The sequence below is a fragment of the Panthera tigris genome, chromosome C1 (genome assembly GCF_018350195.1).
Source record: "Panthera tigris isolate Pti1 chromosome C1, P.tigris_Pti1_mat1.1, whole genome shotgun sequence".
In the NCBI taxonomy this organism is placed as follows: domain Eukaryota; kingdom Metazoa; phylum Chordata; class Mammalia; order Carnivora; family Felidae; genus Panthera; species Panthera tigris.
Window position 1 is genome coordinate 78,874,569 of NC_056667.1, and position 23,252 is coordinate 78,897,820.

The 23,252-nt window shown below is 48.6% G+C and overlaps 1 protein-coding gene across 5 annotated transcripts in view; it reads right to left on the bottom strand.

The window, feature by feature from the left end:
- BCAR3 (BCAR3 adaptor protein, NSP family member) overlaps positions 1–23,252 on the bottom strand; it is a 208,721-nt gene that overhangs the window by 36,117 nt on the left and 149,352 nt on the right. The window contains exon 1 of one of the 5 annotated variants that reach the window (XM_015536084.2): positions 17,833–18,039. The exons of the other annotated variants lie outside the window; for them this stretch is intronic. Coding sequence (XP_015391570.2) covers positions 17,833–17,916 — 84 coding nt within the window. The 5' untranslated portion in view covers positions 17,917–18,039. Of the gene's footprint in view, positions 1–17,832; positions 18,040–23,252 lie in introns of those variants that run through there. 5 annotated transcript variants of the gene reach the window in all.

The following is a 23,252-nucleotide window of genomic DNA, read 5'->3' on the forward strand; positions in this document are numbered from 1 at the left end:
CACAGTAGCTGGGGTGTACCCTCCAGAGAAAGAGACGCTCCCGGGTTTGGTTCAAGAACATTCTGCCCATGAGCTTTGCCAGGTTCATTCGAGCCACCACATCCACCCACGGCCGCCACGAGAGAAAGACACAGGCAGGTCCCATGTCTCCTGTTCTGTGGCTTGCCTGAATTGCACCCACCAGAAATTTGAAGGGTTCTTTTGGGGGGACTCAGGGTATAAGAAAAGGTGCTATGTACACAAATTAAGTAGTAATTTGAGCAGTAAAGAAAGAAAGGGAGGGAAGCTTAGTAACTACTATATCATGGTTTCCCACTCACATGGCTCTACTTCTAAAATTTTGTGTTCTCTCAGCCATTAGTTCTGGGGACTGGGGTAAGGCGGGTAAACTGATAACTAAGGCAAATGCAGGGGGTGGAGGAGGCCCACGCTTGTCCACCCAAATTCAAGTTTAGTTAGAAAATTCCTAAGTTACCATAATTGTTGCTTTTCAGGGGAATCGGAGTCTAACCACATCTTTCTTACTGCCAGCATTTTAATAACCCTGATGTCAACAGATGTTACAGCACGGTGTTTAAGCATAGCCGGCCCTCGCCCTCCATCTACAGGCCACTGGCCGCTGACCGGCTGTGTGGCTTTGCTTAAATAACTTTACTGCTCTGCAGAAGCTCAGGCTCCTGGTCTGCAGAGATGGGGCTAACAGTTTGTGATGGGGTGTTAGTAAGGATGAAAGGGATCCATATCCGTAAAGCACTTAGAACATAGCCCAGGACACAGCACTGTTACCTGTTATAACAGACATATGAGAATGCTACTCATCTGGTTATATAAAAGGGACAGTTCACATCAGAGGTGTTTTCAGTCTGGTGCATGGATGTGTAGGGGTTGGGGGTTTGGGAGGGAAGCAGTGAAGGAAAACAGCCGGCTGCCTGCATGAATGTCCACGGGCTGCCTCGCACAGCCCGCCTGCCCCAGCACCTCTGGTCCGGTTACAACGCCAGAACCAGTCCCAGCTTGCTGCGGCCGGCTCCAAAAATCATGCCTATCACTCTGAATCTGGAATGAACATCTCTGCAGCCCCACACAGCCCCGGCAAGTCTGTTCTTGACAGGCTGGAATAGCCAGAGCCCGGGAGATAGTTGGAAAACATATTCTGGACGTGCTGAGCCAGTTCCACAGACGTGCTGGGAACCTTGATTAACACGGAAACCCAAATTTCAACAGTTTTCCCAGAAAGAAAAAGCTGTTCCAGTCCAGGAGGAAAGGAGCCCAGGGTCTCTTCTCCCAAGGGCTGCCTGACATTAGAGCCTGCATTTCAAATCAGGCACAACAATAGGACCCTGCCTCTTCGGAGGAGGTCTGTGTTCTTAAGCTTGGGGACGAGGGAGGGTGTGCATGCAGTAAATTGTGGGAAAACCCCAGAGAAGGCACGACACTTATTTGTATGTAGGAGACAGTGGAGAGGATTAGAAAAAGATGTCATCTGCATTATAATTAATATTTATTTTACTCTGTCCCTCTCTCTAAGAAAACCTTCCCGGTTCCCACAGAATTTTAAATTGTGCAAATCACCAGGAAAGATCCTGTCCCTAGTCCCAGGGGCTAAAGGTAGAAAGGGAAAGACTGGAAAAGCACCATTTCATGGCCATTAGCAATCGTGACCAAGCAATCTGCCAAACTAATTGCCAGCGGGGGATGACACCCTGGTCCCTACCCTTAGGAGGGCACAGTCTCTTGGACGACCACACACAGAGAAACGGTTTAAACTCATCCCTGAGCTCTGGAGAAGCACTGCCTGGATCTTATCCCTGCCTTCCTGCTCTGGAGCCTGGCTGAGTTACTCTGCCTCGCTGTCCTTAGGTTTTCCCCTGTCAAAATGAGAAAAGTCACTGAAGCCCCATGCCGTGGGAGGGGCCGGGGGGGTGGGTAGGATGAGAGCATGGGGGTGGGGATCAGGATCGGACCCTGAAGATAAAACCTGAGAAGAGGAAGGATATTTGGGGCATTTGAGCTAAGAGCAGCTGGGTTTGGTCAAATGGAGGTTCTGGTTGAGGAGGTCTGAAGCAGGCAGAGGTTTTACACACACACACACACACACACACACACACACACACACACACACTCCATCTTTTCTCCAAGCATGTGGTTCAGACCCCACCTTCCTGGGCATCATGGCTGACTGGCTGACCCAGCTAGAGTTAGTCCCAGGATTTTTCTAAGTGGAACTGAATGAAGACTGAATGAATGAAAACATCATGAGGCTAGAAGCATAGTGGTGCTACATCTCATGCTGACCCACCATGTGGAGCCAGTTGGGTGGAGAATGAAATGAGTGTTCAAGGAGAAGAGGATCAGGAGATGGAAGGTGTCCCAGTGGTGCACACATCCCTAAACCCCAGCTGACTCCATTAACCAGCAAAATCCCCTTGTGACCTAAGCTAGTTTGCCCTGGACTCTTGTCACATGTGCCAAAGGAGTCCTGATCCAGGAGGGCAGGATTGGATAGAGGGGAGTAGGACACTGGAGGCTGAGGGACTAAACCTTCACACTCTAGATGGAGAGAGTGTCACTGAAAATCTCTGGCTAGGAAGGCAACAGGTAAAAAAAAAAAAAAAAAAAAAAAAAAGATGCTTTTAGACAGAGTAATCCAGGTGCAGTAGGCAGAATGGCCAGGCCGGGGCTGGGGGCACAAGGCCAGTTCTGAGACTTGTGAAGTGTGTAGATGATGGACAAATCTCTATCGCAAGCCCGTATGGTGGGTGCCAAGGCAGGGATACTGACCAGAATCCATTCTAGAACTTGGATGTCAGTATGAATAAATGGAATTCATCTCTGCAAAGCTTGTTTCTCTCCCCCTTTCCTAGTCACTGGCACCTCCTCCGTCCTCATCACCCAAACTCACCCTCACCCAAACCCTCAACACTGGCTTCTATCAGTCAAGAAATTCCTGATTCTATCCCTTACCGACACCCACTCTGATTCCGACTAAGATTGCTCTGTTCTGTTCTCCCAGAACTTCTGCAATGGCCTCGTAACAATCTCCCTACCCTCATCTCTGGTCATACACTCTGCACTTATATGCCACAGACTATCCCACATTCCTGGCTTGGAGACCTTAGTCAAGGGGTGCCCTAGCAAGGGCTGACATGAGATCCAGAGTCTTTCTTAGCACCCCCACAAAAAACTTGATGGGCTCCTATGCCTGGTTTTTACTCTCCCAGGGCTCAGACCTGGTTCATGAGGGACACGGACCCTTTCACACGCTATCCTCCTAGACCCCTCAGCTTTGAATGCCTTTCTTTTAACCCCAGTGAAGTGAACCACCACCTTTGCCATATACGGACACCGCATACCAGGATCCAGGTCTGAATTTGCTAGAAGGCCCAGTTCACAAGGGCTATGGATGGATGCCTATGTGAGGACCCCTTGTGGATATCTGCAAAATAACTGGTAGAGGCTTGACGGTGGGGGAGACGGGCCAGGGCACTGCCGTTTTGCAGTGGGGGTCTGTGAATCAGCAGTGACATACCTGCAGAGGTTCTAACAACGCAGGGGCTGGAGCCCAGGCTGGGCAATGGGGAGAAGAGGGAGGGGAGTTGGATGAGGCAGGCAGGGGCCTTGAAGGCCAAACTAAGCCAATCTGTTTTTATCTAAGTGGGGCAGGGAATCCACTAATGAATGCTGGGCAATGAGGCAGTACGGTCCGCGGGACACAAGCTCTTTGAGGACAGAGGCCACGCCATATTTCCCTTTGGCTCCCAGAGCCTAGCCTCGTGCCTGGCACACAGCGGGTGCCCCGTAAACACTTACTGACTGGAGCCAAGCTTGCCTTCTTACCCTCTGTGTGGCAGCTTCCTGCCACTGGGTGGGGAGAAAAAGAACATTTGGAGGTTGCTCAAGAACAGGGAATCTTGGCCATCTTTCTAGACTTCGCTTAACTTGTTTCTATATGCACCAAGCGAGTAAGAGTTCTCACTTCACAGGACGACCTGATCTAAGGCACATAGAGCACCTGGCACCAGTACCGTGCCTGGCACACAGCGGGCATTCGCTGGAAACCTAGAATCTGAACACCCTTTCAAAGAGGACTCTTGGCCGCAAAAATAGTAAGTTACTTCACTAAAGAGTTAAAAAAAAAAAAAAAGAATTATGAAATCCATCAGGAGTTTTTGGAGGTATCTGGCCTTTGGGAATTTAGTTCTAATGGAACAAAAAAGCTAGGAGTTGGAACAACCAATTTCTATTCGTGCACAGGTTATTCTTTATTTCAGTTCTACGTTGATAGTTTGGGGGTTTTGAATAGTGTTGAACAGTGGTTCCATCTGTGCATGTGACACTGACTACATGTGAGAAGGCACTTTCCCTGGTGGCAAGCGCTTTGCAGGCCTGTATTAGCAAGTGCTCCTGGCTAGCTCCAGCTGGCTCAGCTGTCCACAGTACACGGGACAGAGTGACAGTGTGAGTGTGCAAGAAATTGTCACGTGCACAATGTTGAGAAGTCCTGGTACACAGATTATGTGTCCTTCAGGGCCTTGGATGTTTAGTCAAGGATGTTTTTTTGTTGAATTTTTAAAACTGAGCTGATTTTCTAGCCATTCATTCTATGATCAAGGCTGGCAATTAACTTGCTTGAAATAAAAAAAAGAGGGAAGGGGGGCATCTGGGTGGCTCAGTCGGTTAAGGGTATGACTCTGGATTTCGGCTCAGGTCATGATCTCATGATTTGTGAGATCGAACCCCAGGTCATTCTCTGTGCTGACAGTGTGGAGCCTGCTTGGGATTCTCTCTCTCCCTCTCTCTCTGCCCCTCCCCTCTGCTCACACATGTGTGCACTCTCTCTCTCTCAAAATAAATAAACTGAAAAAAGAAGAAAAAGAAAAAGGAAGAAGGAAATCTGTGCATGAAAAGAAGGCAAGGGGGAGAGAAAATGAAGAGAGAGGGAGGGAGGGAGGGAGCAAGCTTCTGGGCTATTCCATCCCAGTCAGAAGTATCAGGCCACAGCACCCAGCATGCTACCGGTTCTCAAAAGCTTCCTTTCTTCTGCCCTGGATGGTTTATTCAGTTGAGGGAGAGGTCAACAACAGTCCAGGCCTCTGATCAAGTGGCACCAAACCACTGCTCAGGTCACAGTTTTCTAGAAATCTCATCCAGATGATCACAACCAAAATTGTAAGTGCGACTGACGTTGTAGAGCATCATACCAAATTGGTCTATTTTCTGAGCGAAGACCATGTCCTCCTGCGAGCTGATGGGAAACCCCTCAGGAACGTGCCTTGAACAGCCACCACGTGACCCAGGCTGGGACCATGCAGGAGTCCAAAACGACAGACCCTCATCTCGAACCCAGCCTGTGCTGCCTCGGAACCTGCATCATTGCAATCCCTAACAAAACCTGAACGTACAAGGACAAAGAGCTCCCACTCGGAAAAAAACATACACTGGATAACCATTGCGCAGAGCCTTCTGAAGCCTTTCTAAGTCTGCTACAGGACCACCTTGCAAGTAAATCTGCCTAACAATGAGATTCTTTGAAGATGTCAGAAACTCTGCCCCTTCAAGTCCCTGCCCTGTGTTGAACTGCAAGCAGTGGACTAGTTTATAACCAAATTCCAAAGTATATCAAGGGCTTGTAGAGATCCAGTTGGTATTTTTACCATTGAACACCTGCATAAATTGATCATGAACCCACAGGATGAATAAATCCCAATCACTTCTGCCACTCTTAATCCTGCCCACAGGCCGAAAAATGAAAATCCGGTTCTCCCCAAGCTTTAAGCCCAGCAACATTTTGCAGGCTCCCTCAGATGTTTTCATCTGAGGGACAAGGGCAGGAGAGAAGGTAGCGTTTGAAGATAGTTAACCTTCCAGCCTCCATGTGAAACAATTTGTATGCTGGCTTCTCTGCCACCTTTTATTGACACTCACTGGCCTTGTGGCTTGCCTAAAAATGTTTTATTATCACTCCAAAGGTAAATGAAGAAGGGCTTCAATTTACGGATGCAACTTTTCCTACTGGGCGCCAGGCTAGACAAATACAACTTCCGTGCTAATAACTGTGATTAAAGCCAAAAGCTTTAGTTATTAAGTAAACCATTAACTTTGTAAATAAAAGTCCCAAGAGGGAAAAAACATGTCAAATTAAAATTTTGAATATCCTATTGGGTAGATAAAAGCCAATGGTGGCACGGGCAACTGGGCATTTCGGCCTGGTCCCCCCTGCAGGTGGACACACAAGTGGCCTGGCCGTGGGCTCCAGTACACAAACAGCACAGTGGCATTACATCTAAGCAGGTGCCCTTCTTACATGGCAGAGAAAATTTCCATATTGATTGCAACGGATGCCTGGTGGATGGCAATCAAGTATCCCGAGGAGAGGTGCCTTATTCGAATTCATACCAAGGTGCTCTCTGGCTAGAAGGGAGAGATCCCGAGCACGTTCCCCACCTTTTAAGTGTCGGGCTGTTGACAGTGGGGACCTCTGGTCTCACTTGGGTCCTGTGCCTCTGAGCCTGCTCCTTTCAATCCTCACATTAAAGCTCAGCGCAGCAGGCTCTGTAGGCAGTTCTGTCCACACACACTACACCCTCTCGGCTAAAGTGCTGCACAAACAGACAGGAGGTTACTTTTAAATCAAGAGTCTGATAGCCACTGGAACACGGGGCCTCCGATTACCTCACCTTCTTGGCCAAAGTTCTGCAGGAACAATCAGGAGGCCAGTTGCAAATCAAGAGCTTGATAGTCACTGGAACACTGTGCCACCGATTAAACCCGAAGGCCTACTGAGCGCCCACTGTGCCACTCGGCGTCCTGGACTAGGTCTGACGGGAGACGCAGACATGAGAAAGAACAGCTCCATGGCCTGACAGGGGTTACAGCCGCTTCGAGGGGATAAGACATCTTTAGAGAACGTACAGCAAACAGCCACAAGCAGTTTTGCCGAAGGTCTCAGAGTTCTCTATCCTATCTGAAGTCAGCGAGGGCTTCTGGCCCCTTCTGAGAAAGGAATCGGTAGCAAAGATGCCTCATAAAATTTCAGTGAGTTTTAGCATTCTGAAACACTTCAATTAATTTGATGTTAATTTTAAGTACCTTGATGACATACTTTCTCCTTTCCAAATCCTAGAAAGAATCTCATCTTCAGAAAAGATTCTGCAGATGGGTTTTGATGCCATTTTACCATTTTATAATTAAACCTGCATAATTTATCACACTCAACACCAGATTCTTACTCCAGTGCCATTAAAAACAGATTTGCAATTTGCTATTAAATTAAGATGCTTCATTTTCCTACTACCTGTGATTTTTCTTTTCACAGACAAATGATGATACGAGGGCCATCAGACCCTAGCACAGACAGGAAACTGACATCAAAATCCCCCAAGAGCCCAAATCCAAGAGATTTCATTTTATTCATTATCAAACCTTATCAAGTATTACAAAAAGAGGCTCATAAACCATAAATAGGAAAAATGAAGAGAACATCTGTGGAACTCCTTGTTTATCAAGGTTCTGAGAAGTTTCCAATAACATTTGGCTTTCCATGTGTGTGAATGAAAAAGACTAGTTTAATTTTACATTATGCACACTGGAGTCTTACCACAGCACACGTCCTAGGCGTAGCAGTACCTTGATCCCCCCCAGGCTTACCTAATTGCATTAGGATTATTCTGATCGGTGTGCACAGCTCCCCTACATGTTCAATCCCTGTTACCTTTTGTCACCCATCATTCTCTACTATGCCTTTCCATCTCGCAGGATCATGAAGTTACTGCTTTTGATGCCTAGCTTTATTTTGATGGAACACCAAGGGACTGAAAATTATTTTTCACAGGAGACCGATCAGTCTAAAAACTGCAGGAGGAATTGGAAGTTGGACCGAATGCAGCACACCCAACACCAACCCTCGCGGCTGCTCCCCTTCACAATAGTTACCTACACATGCGAGAAACTGCTCAACATGCTCATTACACTGTAAGAGCTCCTTCCCCAGCTACCTGCCCTGGTGGCTTTGCCCGTCATGTTTCTACCCTCTACCCTCTCGACAAAGCATTATTTACCCATGGACTCACTCAGTGCTCAGCTCCAAGGGGGTCTCATCTTTCCCTGGGAAAAGATAAACTGAAACACAAATGAGATTTTCAACAAGCCATTTGTAGCCATTTGTTAGCCTCTTGCCCTGAAAGCTCTGGGGGTACCTTCCCCTCTAGATCTAATTTAGATGATGACTTCCTAGAGCAGCCTGCGGAGGGGCAACATCCAAATCATCCCCACGAGGCAGCCCTGTTTTCTGATTCCTCCCAACGAGAAATCAGATTGCCACACTTAGGATGAAGGCTGAAAGTCCTTGCTTGCACTTAACCATTTAGTGGGTCAGTGGAATAAAAGGCTTCAAATGAAAAGTTGAGTGCTAGGCGACCTATGCCACCCGCTCTGTAAACTGCTTTGCTCCCGTGAACCATGTCCTCAACTTCCGATACCACTTCTCTCTCTCACTAGGTTGGCACACAGGCTAAATGAGATAATGCAAGTGAAATATTAATCACTGGGTCTGGCAGCGAGATTTCATTCCATGAGAGCAGTGCTTTGTTAACATCTATGGGGAAAGGATAAACAGAGACTAACCCTGGCTAATAGGGCAGACCCCAAGATGAGGGTTTGAAGACCAGCTGACCAAAGTTCAGAATGTGAGGAGCTCCAAACCGGAAATCTCTCCCACTGGTAATTCAACCTTGTTAATTCATCTTAACCCAAATTACGAGTGATCTGGTGGAAAATAGCTGTTCACCAAAATAGATGCCCTATTTGCTCTTCAATAAGAATATCAGAAAATCAGGGCACCTGGGTCGGTTAAGCATCCGACTCGATTTTGGCTCAGGTCATGATCTCACGGTTTGTGGGTTTGAGCCCCACGTGAGGCTCCATGCTGACAGAGTAGAGTCTGCTTAGGATCCTCTCTCTCTCCCTCTCTCTCTGCTCCTCCCCTGCTCACAAGCATGTTCTCTCTCAAAAATAAATAAATACACTTGAAGAATATCAGAAAATCAAAACCAATTTAATTCAAATATAGTTGACTCTCAAACAGCACAGGTTAGAACTGTGTAGGTCCACTTATATGCAGATTTTGGGGGGCAAATACCATACAGTACTGTAAATGTATTTTCTCTTATGGTTTTTTTTTTTATTAAAAAAATTTTTTTTAACGTTTATTTATTTTTGAGACAGAGAGAGACAGAGCATGAACGGGGGAGGGGCAGAGAGAGAGGGAGACACAGAATCGGAAGCAGGCTCCAGGCTCTGAGCCATCAGCCCAGAGCCTGACGCAGGACTCGAACTCAGGACCGCGAGATCGTGACCTGAGCTGAAGTCGGACACTTAACCGACTGAGCCACCCAGGCGCCCCTCTTATGGTTTTTTTTAAATAACATTTTTTCTCTAGCTTACTTTATTGTAAGGACACACTGTATAATACATATAACATATAAAATATGCGTTAATTGACTGTTGAGTTGTTGAGTTGAAAATCTCAGTCAACAGTAGGCTGCTGACAGTTAATTTATGTGGACTTTACACAGGGGATTGTTCAGGGTCAACTGTACCATCCTTTTATTTTGTTGTTCTTAGAGAGGGAGAGAGAGCACGTGGGAGAGAGCACATGAGTAAGGGGGAGTGGGGAGTAGGGAGAGAGAGAGAGAGAATATGAGAGAATATCTTAAGCAGGCTCCACACTCAGCGCACAGCCTGACTCGGGGCTTGATCCCATGACCCTAGGATCATGACCTGAGCCAAAATCAAGAGTCGGACATTCAACCGACTGAGCCACCCAGGCGCCCCTGTACCATCCTTTTCTTAATTCATCTTGAATGAATGAGACAATGAATGAATACACAAAATGCATCATGGCTGAAAGACACTAGGAGATCTAACTGGAAAGAAAAACAAGATATGCCAAACACACACAGAGGAAAATCCAAAGAGTCAGAAACCCTTCCAGCGTGGGGTGTAGAATAGATGACTTTCCAAATTCTCTCTCTCCAAAAACATACCATGACTAATAACTGTCTCAGACATCTGCTTTGGGGTAAAGCAATTGTATGTCAGGGCTAAGTACACAGTAGGTTCTCAGTTAAACCAAACAATTCATCACAAGATGGGTTTTGGCCAAACATTGACTCTACCACTTCCAACACAGAACTCACACGTCACTTTATTATTATTATCTTTTTACATGTTTATTTATTTTTGAGAGCAAGAGAAACAGAGCGTGAGCAGGGGAGGGGCAGAGAGAAAGGGAGACACAGAATCCACAGCAGGCTCCAGGCACCCAGCTATCAGCACAGAGCCTGACACGGGGCTCGAAGTCACGAACCACTGAGATCATGGCCTGAACCAAAGTCAGACGCTTAACTGACTGAGCCACCCAGGGGCCCCAACACACATTACTTTAAAGGTGTATTTTTCCAACAGGAGCTCAAAGCACTCGACAGCCACATATCTCGTTTAACAAGCTTTTGAGAAACACAATCACCATGCCAGATATCATGGCAGAAACAGGAAAACAGCAGCTGAACTTGAGAGGAACAAGACACCTAAAAACGATGCAACTCAGATTCATCGGACATGAATCTGTACGATGCTCCTGGAGTTATGTAGGCAGGAAGAAGATTTAGATCTCACAAGAGTCAACATCACCAAGGCCCTGAATGTTCATGATTTGCTCAGACTTAGAGAATATTAGTTAGAATCCAAGTCTCCCAAAGTATATATAGCACTGGAAATGTTTAGTCCATACAGAGCAGACTTAAAGGAAACATGAGGGCTGTGTGGAAATAGCTGAAGGCTTGGGCTACTGCCATCCCTAGATGATGGTCAAACAGACTTGGTTCAACTCCCTAAGGAAACTCATCCAGCATCACCCCTCTACCCTCCCCCACATACTGTTTTATTTCTAGGTGTTCACTCATACCAACCAATTTGGTCTCAAAACAGACATGCCTACAATAATGGGAGGAAAAAATGCACCTGAAGGGCTGTCATGCCCGTTTAACTGCAGAATAAGGTAGACACTGCAGGTACACAGATTTTGACTCAAAGCAAAGAGAGACCTTCTAGCAATTAGAATTGTTCACATGTGGGAATGTAGCGCCTTAAGGGCACAGTACACACCCCATGTCTAGAAAGGTCAAACATAAAGGTGAAATCACGTCCTATGAAGAAGTAGGGCAGGAAGACCAGTTAGGAAGCACAGTGCTGGTGGCAGAGTCAGGGAGCAAGAGGCAGATGAGAGCAATGTTGAGGAGTAAAATCTTAAGACATCTTGAGACGTGGAAGATGAATGGGAGAAGAGACACCGGAGCTCCTGGAAGATGCTGAGCCACCAACTCCCAACACAGAAGCACAGAGGGGGCAGGTTTGTGGAAGAGGACGCACAGCCTAAGATGCCCCTGCCCTGTCTGGATGGAGTGGCTCACCAGGCCGCGGGATCCAGGGGCTGTGAGAGAAGGGCTGGACTGGGCACGCACTGGGGAATCCTCAGAATGTGGGGTAGCCTATCTCAAGTGCCACCTAAGAGATGGGGGGGTCGAGGGCATATCAGAAGGGTTTTTAAGAGGCAGGCTAGAAAGAGAAACTGAAGATAATGTCTTAATCCTTTGGGGCTTCTGTAAGATAAATACCATATACTGGGTAGTTAAAACCGCAAACACGTACTTCTCCCAGTTCTGGACGCAAGTCCCGGAGCAAGGTGCTGGCAGGTTCAGTGCCTGGCCTGCTTCCGAGTTCTAGATAGCTCTCCTCTCACTGTGTCCTCACACAGCAGAGGGGCAGGAGAGCGCTCTTTCGTAAGAGCACTAATCCCATTCATAAGGGCTCCACCTACCACCTCCTAATATAGCACACCCGAGGTTAGGATTTCAGCATGAATTTGGGGGTGGGGGGGACACAAAGATTCAGTCTCTAGCAATAGGGTGGGAGCTCAGGAAGGGATCCTGGGAAAGATCCAGGAGAACAAGTAGAGTGCGGTGTCCTGGCGGTCAAGACTTTCAGGAAGGAAGAGCCAATAATGCCAAGTGCAGCAGAGTCCCAGTAAAATCAGAATTGGACGGCATCCACCAGACTTGGCAAGGCTGCCGGTGGGGTGAAGGAGGCAGAGTGGCCACCGGGAAGTGAGAAAAACAGAGACCGTGTTAATCAGTTTTTGGGTGGAGGAAGACAGGGACCAAGAAATGAAGACATGGAAATAAGCAGTATTTTTAGAATGGGAAAGACTGGAGCATGCGTACAAACTCAGAGGAAAGTGTTGGTGGAGAGGGACAGACTGAAGGTCTCTGAGGAGAGGCCAATGGAGAGAAGTCTATGCAGAGGAGGTGGTCATGGGCACAGGTGGCAGGGCCAGCCTTGGTCAGGACACTTCATCCTCGGAGGAAGTGAGGATCTGGAGCTGGATATAGTTGTGGCTTGTGGGGGTAGTAGTGGGGATGGAAAAATATTGTGCCCGATGGTCTTAACTGCTGCTGTGAAGAAACAAGATCTCGCGAGTGTGCAAAAAGGGCCAAAAGAGAAGGTGGAGGGAGGCAGACCCCAGGGGGCTGAGCAGGGACAAGCCGAGCCGATGGGAGGCTTCGAGGACGTGGGCCTGAGCTGGGGGAGGCGCTCCTCAAGCTCATGCTGCCTGCAAAAGGACGGAGCCCAGACCTCCCCCCACTCCCCACCCACACTGTTCACTGGCTCCCACTGCCCTGCACAATCCGCTCACCCACCACCTCTCTTTCCTCTGCTCTCAGCTTCGGCCAGGCATCCCTCCAGGGTGTGATGCCCGCTCTCCTGCCTGTGCCCTTCTGCCCACTGCTGCTTTAGGAGCCATTCAGTGTTACCTCCTCCTGGAAGTTCCCTGACCCGGGGCTGCATTAACACCTCTGCCCAGGGTCTCACAACACACCGGGTGTCACGCCTGCCCTGCACCTCCCATGCACGTTGGAGAGAGAGCCGCTTGCACTTTCATCTCCCCACCAGACATGGGAGCTCCTTCAGGGCAGGAGCTTGGATGGCCCCCCAGCACCCAGCAGGCCCTCGTATACAGGCAGGGCGTGGGGGGCGGGGATGTAGGTAGGAGGCTGGCTCACGGGTCTCTCAAATTCCATCTTATTAAGAAACTAGGATTCGAGCTTGTTGGTTGTCTGTGCGTAACTGCTTTTGTAAAAGCACACGTGTTTCAGAGTGGACACTGGGGAGAGTCGTTCTCTATACAAACTAAAAGACTGATCATAGTTCTTTCATAAGCCAGAAAAATAAGCCATGACATTCTCATGGCCAGAGCCAGATTCCAACAGTAGCCCCTGGGGCTGTGGACACGCACTGGAAATCCAGACGAGGACAGAGATGCCGCAGTCCAAACCCACGAGGCGCTCCTCCCCTCCCCTCCCCTGCCAGGACAGCCCGAGTTTCCTCTGCTGGCCTGGAGACATCCAAAATATGCATCAGCTAAAAGGCCCCAGAGTGGTCTCTAACATCTTCAAACACAGCTACAGAGCCCTGGGCCTTCCACATACCCCAGACCCCTCACATGGTGTAGCAGGAAGGCCTCTGTGGCCCCAGCATGCAGACTCTCCAGCGTTCTCCCCAGTGTTTGGCACAGGCCCGCTTCTCTGTCGTCCTGGAGGTGCTGAACCCACTAACAGAATTTTCCCAGGGTCCCAGTCTCATTTCTGCTTCCCACCCACGTTTCTCCAACAAAAACAAGGCCTCGGCCAGGATCCAAGCTCCGGGGTCTGCGGAGAGGGGGTGCCGGGACCCAGCCGCTGTCAGCCATATCCTCCCTTCCCCTGATGCTGAAACCAGATCCCACAAGCTCCCAGATGCCAATGGAATGCATTTAGGTCTCTTTAAAAAAAAGCTGTGCTAGGCTTATTTTGGAGGGCAGGAGAGATAAGTGAGCAACTAGCAGCCGCCCTGAGGAGGGGCTGAGTCACTTGGAAAGACACTTCCCGAGTGCCTTTTTCCACTTTGCACAGCTCGTGCTGATGGTGCATCAGCCCCACTGACTAAGGCAACCCAGGCCATCATCAACACCAGGATGGAAGACTAGTGCCCAAGCTGTCACGAGAGCAAACACACCACGGGACTGGCCACAGGGAAGGCAAGCAGGACCTTGGCTCTACCACATTCACTCTGACATAGGAAAGCAGTTTCTAATGCAAACAAGTTCCAGGAATCCAACCGTCTAGGGATGGGCAAATGGGACACCTCAGGCTGTAAATGTGCATTCAGAGAGCTCCCAATACTTTTTATAGGGGCATGGGAAATGACCGAAAGCAAAAACAAAACCTAAGAGTAGCAACAGCTCGATTCAAGCTCTTCCCGCTATAGAGCACTTGATGGCTGCAAAGACGATCACATCTATGCGTGGGAAAGTATATGCTTAAATTCTACTGCCTTCTAACCATGACTTCTCATTGCCAAGACCAATGCCACCGGACTCAGTGACTGGTTAGCCGAGACTAAACAACTCATTTATGTACCGTCTCTATGCTCCAACCTCTCTGTTTAGGCTCCTTCAGAAACACAGCTATTCTGCACTTGCAAGGGAACTCCCACCTCTTAGGTTCCCCTGGAGTGAAAATCACACAGACCTTCCCTCAGGAGTGGCCATTGGTAAGGAGGCAAATTTCAGCTCCTTTCCCCCGGCCTCCACACAAGAAAAATCAGAGACACAGGGACCAGAGTGGCGGTTTGTTCTTATTGCCAGTTCCAGAAATGGGATCGATTGTGCTTCTCACCAAATTCTTTCTGTGGTTCATGAGAGACCTAAAGGTGGTCCCACCCCGTCTGTAGGAGGATTACCTATTCTCTGAAAATTACCTCTTCATGCCCCACCCCCCGAAGCCTCTCCTGAAAACTGGGGTTCACACTATTCTTCCCCAACTGCATTGTAAACTGAAGTATTATGTGCACACTGTCTTCTTGTTTTAGGTTTCAATGGTCTTAATGTGGTATCATAGAAGGGACATTGAAGGGCTTGAAGCCAGACAACCTGGTTTCTATCCTTGGTGCTCCATTGAATGATTCTGGGTAAGCAGTTTCTCCTCTGGGGGAAGGGGTAAACTATCACCCTGCCAACTCAAAGCACTCGTTTTGAGACTCCAGGAAGACAACTCACTTGTGTTCCTTGTGAAGGAACTCAGACCCTGGAAAGTCTTTTGGAAACATAATGAGATGACACTATGACCTAATGCTCCTGTGGTAAGTCCTTCAAAGCAGGGGCTCTCCCTCAACGGTCACTTTCCACCCCACCCTCCCGGTAGAGTGCTTACGCATGGATGGGCTAGTACATTCAATGTTCAGGGACTTTTGGACTTGAACATGCCTCAGTAATGTTATGGATCGATAATATCTTCACTCCAAACTCTTTTTCACAGGGCATAAGCAAAATAGCCTTTCCTTTTCTCACCCAAGACCCACTGGTCTTTTGTGAATTGGCTGCCTTCTGTGAACCCCTTCAGGGATGTTAAGGTTGTGACCCTCAACATGGCTGGAACATCTCGTCTCTGGCCTCAACTCCACTGGGGCCAGCAAGGATTGCATATCCTTGATTCTCCTCTCCATTCTTGGCCCCCTGTTTCACTCTTTTCCAGGGCCTTGGTATGCAAGTCCACACGAGGCCCCTAAATACATTCTAAATTCCATCAAATCTCTGCAAGTAAGATTTTATTCCCTCAAAGCACCAGCGTGATTGGTCTCCTATGTAATGAAGGAGCTTTTATATTTTTAGTTTTCTTCCCATACAACAAACACTATTAATAACATTCTAGTTTCTCCAGAGATGATATGGATTAGACCAAATGGAAAGTTACCATGGCTACCAGAGTGTTATTTTTGGTATGAGAAATTCATGCCAAGGGAAGCAGCATACACGGTCAAGAACTGGAGCTTTATTTCCGCTTTGCTATCAGGCAATCAATCCCAATGTAATTTTGCAACCCTAATTGCAACAGAAACTAATTATGAGTGGCAAGACCCGAAAACCCTAATTAAAGTAGGAGTCAATAAAATAAAGCGATGCGGCATTATCACCGGGGCAACTCTGGCGGAAAGCACAGGAGGTGACCGCCCAAGCAAAACAGGACGGGAAGCACACTTCGAGGTTCAGTGGGGAGCCCTAAGTTGGGTCTGAAAGTGTCAGTTTCTGGTGAGTGAGCACATCAGGTCCCTTCCACAAACATGCACCAAACTGGGAGCGAGGTGGGAAGCCTTGGGTAGAAAGGAGATGTTTCTACCATCAGTCAACCACCAGGAGTGGCAGTCACAGGGAGGCCAGGGAGGGAGAGCTGAAGAATGGCTAAATCAGGCTCACCCCATGTAATACTGTGGCCTCTCTGTGCAGGCCTCTGAGGACATAACTGCAAAGGAACTGGGGCATCCAAGCAGAATCTCATCGCTTGGGCCCAGATATTTATGGGCTATTTCCTCACATATGAACCCTGAGCGGCACTTTTCTGAATTAGCAGAAGTTGGCTTCTGGAAGGACTTCTATTAGAGTGAAAACCTACTGCCAATCCCTGAAGTGTATGGTCCCTTTGGGACCTCCTGGTCTATCTTTGACAGCTTTAAAATACTGTTAATGGCATGACTTCATCCACCCGACGCTAGAACGATCCATATTTAGGCCAGAAACCACATGGTCCTCATATCACCCCACTGGACTCCAGGATAGAAAAGGGCTCTTAAATCAGGGAGGAAACACTTTTAACCGATGATTAATTACTCACCCCCGCCCCCGAATTCCTTGACAAAGACAAAAACAAACTTTGCTAGATGGTTAGAAAGCTACTCGGAACACTCCAACAGGGCAGTAAAATCAGAAGAAGCCTACCCTCCTCTCCCGCAGGGTATATTATTTCTACAAAGGGCTCTTTCTCCCTTTAATAGGTTTTCCTGTTAGGTTTGCCTGAGAAATCTTCTCTTTCAAGCATTATTAAAAAGGAAGGAAGCGGAACATCATAACCCTGCACTAAATAAGTCAGTCCCTCAGGAGACGGAGCTCCAACATCTGGGTGGGAAGAATGTCACGAGAGCTTCGGATTCCTACTTCCCAAGAATAAATGAGGTCTGCAGTCAAGCTAGGACCGACAGGATTTCTTCCACGGCGCACAAACCCACGAATCAATGAGAACCTGTATTAATCTTCATTCCTAGTGTTGTCACAGGCAGGCAACACGGAACACAAGTCTTGTCTTGAATTAGTCAAATGAGGTTCTTTGAATATTTTCGTCAAAATAGTGCACTGACATATTACGCAAAACCTTTGGCACTTGTGTCTCGTAACCAAGGTTCAAAATGGGAGTAGTAAAGAAAAGGCAGTTCCAAATGCCGAAATGCTTTGGAACCCGGCTGAGACTTGCAAGGAGTCGTCTGGTGGTTTCTGCATGTTATATACGTTATTGACATAATGGACTAGCAGGTTCAGCAGAGAGAGAGGGGCTCAGCCACCTCACACTCACTGCCAACAAGGGAAGAGAGACACAAAGAGAGAAAGAAGAAAAATAGCTCCATCTTACTGAGTTACTTTGGTATAGAATGTCAGCCCAAAGAGACTGAAAGTGTCTTGAAAAACACAGCTTCATCCCAAAACACAGACTAGAACCTCCTTCTGTGCAGCTGGATTCTGCTTCTAGGGGAGGCGGTTCACTAGGGGCTTAGCAGGGTCTACCGACCAAAGAAAGCACCTCTGTTTTTTACAGCCAGCAGGCTGTAAACTTTTTCTGGTGCCTTTTAGAAGACTAACGCTTTCAAGGCCCCTAAAAGAATCTCCAATGCACCTTATCTCAAAACTGCACCTACCTTGGCTCCAAGGAAAGACTTGCGGTGATAGAAGCAGCACAGGGCTGCCGAGAGGGCGTGGAAAGCATTGCATTCCTTAGGCATCTTTCAGTGTCCAGTCCCTGGACCACACACTTTCGTTAGGGTTAAAAGAAATGGAGCTTGGGTGTCGGAGCCCTGGCCCCACGGTGGCAGCAGCTTGGCTGCTGCTGCCCGCAATCCCGTGGCCGGTCCAGTCGGGGGAGTGAGCCACTCCTTCTCCCAGGCCAGGCTGGGACTCTTCCCCTCCGCTGAAGCCAATACGATCCACTCGCTCAATTCTGGCAGGCTGGTGTCCAGCCTGCCATGCACACAGTGCCAGAAATTCTCATGTGACCAGACTTGCTTTCTGATGAAATTCTAACCTCTCTTAGAAGAGGCTTTGGGCTTTAGCTGTCCCCTCAGTTTAGAGACCCAGCAGAAATCATTATCCCCCTCAGGCAGCCTGTCCTTTCCAGGGCTTTAGGGCAGCAGGCAGTCTGCTCCTAGAGGCTTTATCTGTTTGCCTGTTACCCTACCAGCTAAGGGTTAAGGAAGCATGCATCTCACCACCTTGTGATTAGACAGAGGCTCCTTTGAGAAAAGGACCTAAAGGTGACTGGGGTGTGACTTTCCTTTAGGACCAATCCTACAAGTCCTAAGAAATGTGGGCAGGGTCCCTGGCCCCACTGTCCCACCCCACCCACAGTACTATTTATTTTTAATTAGAATGCTCCTGGCAGGTAGCTTGCAGCTGATAACGTTGGCATAGCCATCACTGTGGGCAAAGCAATACTGTCTTCCGGTGTTTAATTAGCAAGTCTGTTAGCAAACACCCCAAGCGTCCCATGCCCTCCCACCTGGCCGAGTGGTCTGTTGAGAGGATGGGGGACAGGCTATGTACCTCCTTCTGGTCCTTCCCACTATTTGTCTCATTTCCCTCCTTCACTTGGAAAACTCTGTTTGAATTGTCCTCTCTGCCTAACCCAGATCCAGGACTTGGACCGTGAGGCCCATGCAGTACACGCAGCCAAGCCATCCTCCTGTGCTGAGGCCTTTGCCCCCAGGGAGAGCCTCCTATGACCTTCGGGGGAAAGTAATCACCTCCCTTCTAGCATTCCAGTTACAGTGGATGCTCGACAATGTTTTTTGTTTGTTTTTTGTTTTTCTTTTTCAAGTTAAACCCAGGTTTCTGCCTGTAGCTCCTCTCCTACTGTTCCAAACATTACCTTTCTGTGGCTTTGGCCACTCAAGACTGGAATGTGTCCTGAAGCTTTCTGAAACTTCACACAGGCAGAAACTTGCAATGAGGAAGAAACAGAACCTATTCAGTGCAGAAAGGAACGACACCAGATGAGGCATGAGGGAGGTATGAGAAATATCCAACAGGATTAGTGGCAAATCCTCGGGAGGCCTCGGCCTTTGGACTAGGTCAAGTTGGCCTGTAAAAATAGAGACGTGTTTGTTCAATGCCTGGTGAGCAGCTTCTGTGCTTGGATGCGGCCTGAAGGGGCAGAGGGGCAGCCTCATAAATACAGAGGGTGTGGGGATGGAGTGACAATAAGTCGGCACCACAGGGATGGTGGGGAAAGGGGAGGCTGACTTCCTTTATGCTCCCTCAGTCCTCCTCTGTGACTCTGGAGGTGAGATGTGCAGTCATGGGAGCTCCTGGGTCCATGGAAGTGCTCCCAAGAAGCCAGTAGCAAGCAGGAAGGGTGACAGAGTTCACGGGGATTCTGAGCTGGAGGGGCCCCTGGAGATGGGCCGGCTGGTGGCTCAGTACTGTCCTCCACAACCCGAGTACTGTATCCACGAGCAAGCATTTACTCTGTTTGCCCTCATTTCTATTAGCCGGGGTTCAAAGGTAAGTCCACCTGAGCAGCCAGAGCCCATGGCCTGTGTAGATGGCCCATCAATCAGGCCAACAGCCACCAGGTAAGGGGCCCAGTCTTCACCTGCTCATCCCCCTTGGCAGGAAATAAGAAGCACCACCAGGCTAAGAAACTCCCCAAGAGGCTACAAAACAAACAAACAAACAAAAAACACCATCTCCAGCCTGGGAAAAGGAAGGGCAACAGCTTTTTAAATCCGTCACAGAAATTCAGAGAGATTCGTCAGCCAAAGCCTCTAAACTCCTCCCGGACCCTCAGAAAGTCTGAATGAAATGCATTCCTGAAAGAAATATGCAAATAATTCAGCCATGTAAAATTACCAAGAATTATGTCATCAGATGCTCCAGGGCCAGGGTAAAAGCAAAACAAAAGATCCTCAGGTCACTGGAGACTCACAGCTCTTGTCACTTACCCTGTTTACTCTAAGAAACACCCCCAAATGTCGAAAGAATTGATTCTGTCAGGATTAAAGAATGAGCTAGTCTTACTAGGTAAGTGTTTCCTAAGCATTTACATTTTTGTTCCATACCAAAAATAATTTCTGAAACAGCACTCAAAGGTTTTAATAAATTTCTCCTGAAATGGCCAAGGAGGGAGACTAAAATAATGTGTGGCTGTTGCATCTAAAGATGATAATTGCGTGAATTTGCAAAGTGCCCTTCACTGACTTGTTATGCTTCTAAATATCTGCATCCACACTGATCAATTCTCCCATGTTCTCCCCACAGTGATTATTCTATTCTAGTTACAAAGAAACAGAAGACCAGGACAGTATGTCACTCAGCAGAGAACAAAGGACCAGGGACTCCAGCCTGTAAATGCAGAACCTGGTATGCAGTCATGTAGAAATACGAATAAGAGATTTTTTAATGTCTTATAATTAAACCTGTTACTCACACGGCCCCATGAAAAGGCAGTGACCCGGGGCCGGGGTCACTCTCTGATGATTTGGTGCACGTGAGTTAGGACCAAATTTGGATTCAGGCTTTTCAACACATTACGCCTTTCTCAGGACCAGGGTCAGCATCTCTAGTGAGACCCCAGGGACTCATGAGGAGGGGGAGAGGCAGAGAGGGAGTGGTGCTGGGTGTCTCACAGAGCTCCTGGGAAACTGTGCTCTCTTGCGCCCCCTCTGGCCTCCGGGAAGACTTGCTCCTCTGCACCAAGGAACACACCTGTGAAAAAAGCCAGGGCAGCCAGGTAGACCCTCGAGGGGGTCTACCCCATGCCTTCAGGTCAAATGTTGTTCACCCAATCTGGGAAGAGGGTTAGAAGGGCCAGAGGAAGGCCCCCACTCAAGTGTTGTCCTCAATGCCATTGTTTTCTTTGGGCAGCCCGAATACTAACCTGCCCTATATAGTAACCATGGAAACAGGAGTTGCCTGCCAGCCATATTCCACAGACAGTGCTTCCTGTCGGCAGCAGCCCTTGCACTGAGGGAGGCTGAGAGCCTGCAAGAGTCCCTCTCCCAGAGTGCTACCGTCTTCACTAGAAGATCAGGGTCCCAGTGAGGCAGACCCTCTCTTTGACCTGGCACGGGTGGGGAGAGTTGTGTAGGGAGAGAGATGTGCTTTCCAGGTATCTGCTTTTACCTGTTTCAGGGCAACTAGGAAGACCACGTTGCCAGTACGCCACCGTTCCCCTCCCCAAAGCCAGCCCAGAATCAGGGCATCACGCCTTAAGCGCACTGAGGTGCTCGTCATTGTCAAGTAGCCCTGTGGACAGTGACACTGCCCACGGTGGGCAGCACGCTGTCACCTGAGGGTACTGGTCCAAGGCTGCAAGGCCTGGGCTCGTTCCTGCCCACAGGGACACGCTCAGAGCATCAGTCAAGGGGTGAACACCAGTTGTGGAGGTCACAACAGCTCAGCCTCTCGTAGCAACTCCTGAGACTCCACCTCCCCAGCAAGACCTCTCTCCTGACTTTTTGCCTCCACTAAACCCCGGCATTCAGACTCTTGGTGAACAAAAACAGCTTTAATGAGCTAGGGAGTAAGACTGATGCTACCATTCCCTTTTCCCTGGTGCCCCACGAAACGGAGAAGATGAACCCGGATGGGCCCAATCCTAAGTATCCAAGACTGCCTTCTGCAGGTTCTGCCCCTTGAAGAGCAGCCTGGGAAGCCCAGAGCCAAAAAAGGTGCATTTAATTTTTTTTCATGTTTGTTTACTTTTGAGAGAGAGTGAGCGAGCGAGCACGAGTGGGGGAGAGGCAGAGAGAGAAGGAGACACAGAATCCGAAGCAGGCTCCAGATTCTGAGCTGTCAGCACAGAGCTGGACATGGGGCTTGAACTCACAAATCGTGAGATCACCACCTGAGCCGAAGTCGGACGCTCAACCGACTGAGCCACCCAGCACCAGAAAAGGTGCGTTTCTCTGCAACCCTGTCTCCCAAAGCTTCCCAGACATCTGGTCTGACTGCGGTATTCTGAGCACGACAAAGCAGGAGGCGAGCTGGTGGTGGAGAAGCTGGTGCGTCTCTGAGTGCCCACCCTCACGTAAGTGATAGGACGCAGGGCTCGAGGGGAATTTGTTGGGAAACCACTGAGGATGAGGAGAAGCCATCAGGGAAGAAGTCTCCTTCCCCTCAGGCCAGACTCAGCAGCTACACAAGCTGCCAAAGACCACTGGACACATTTTCCTATATGCAAACGAGATTCATCTCTTGCTCAAAATGCACACTGCACCTGGTGGGAGGAGGGTGGCTCTCAGGGCCACTCTGTGTGTTGCTGTGGACAAGATGTTTGCTTGCGCCTGCAAATACAGAGGGTGCGTTTAAGAGGGTCTACCGTGCACATCTCGGTCTGCCAGTCCTCAGATTCCTCATGGGGGTGAAAGACTATGGCTGTCAAATGGCCTCTGTCTGGAAGCAGCATTGATCTGCCTACCACATCAACAAAGGAACTAAGGACAGTATTCACAAGCACATTTCTCCCTACCGGGTCTTACGGACCCCCCAGTAAATTTCTGTTTCTCTAACTGGCTATTAAAATTGTAAAACTGACATCGTGGAGCTAAATTACTTGAGCGCCCAGCCCTGACTCTGCTTTCTTGCACAATTCCATCCCATACATCCCACCACCACCACCTATTTTCTGATATCACCCCAGGAATCCTGTTACACAAGCCCAATTTTCAGTCTTCAGCATTAAGGCAAAATGAAACGTGCAAGCATGGGGCAGAATTCCAACCTCGCAGAGCAGACTTGGATTCTGGTGGTCTCTGTCTTTTCTCACAGTCCATGAAAACCATCCAGCCTCCTCCCAGAGCAAAAAGGCACACGCTGTAATGTTTTACATATAATTTCAGGGGATACTTTGCCCCTCGAAGCCCATCCATATGCCCCTGGGAGTCTCACTCATCCAAGATGAGCCAGCCTCTCCATGCTTCTTTCCACTCTACACTCACGATGCACGCACCTCGCCCAAAGCGGGCATTTGTTTTTCTGGGCATTGTAGCTCCGAAGTTTTCTGTGCTGTGTGCTTTCCTCTTTCTCCTTCCTTCCACTTTGGTAGGTGTGAGCTATATAA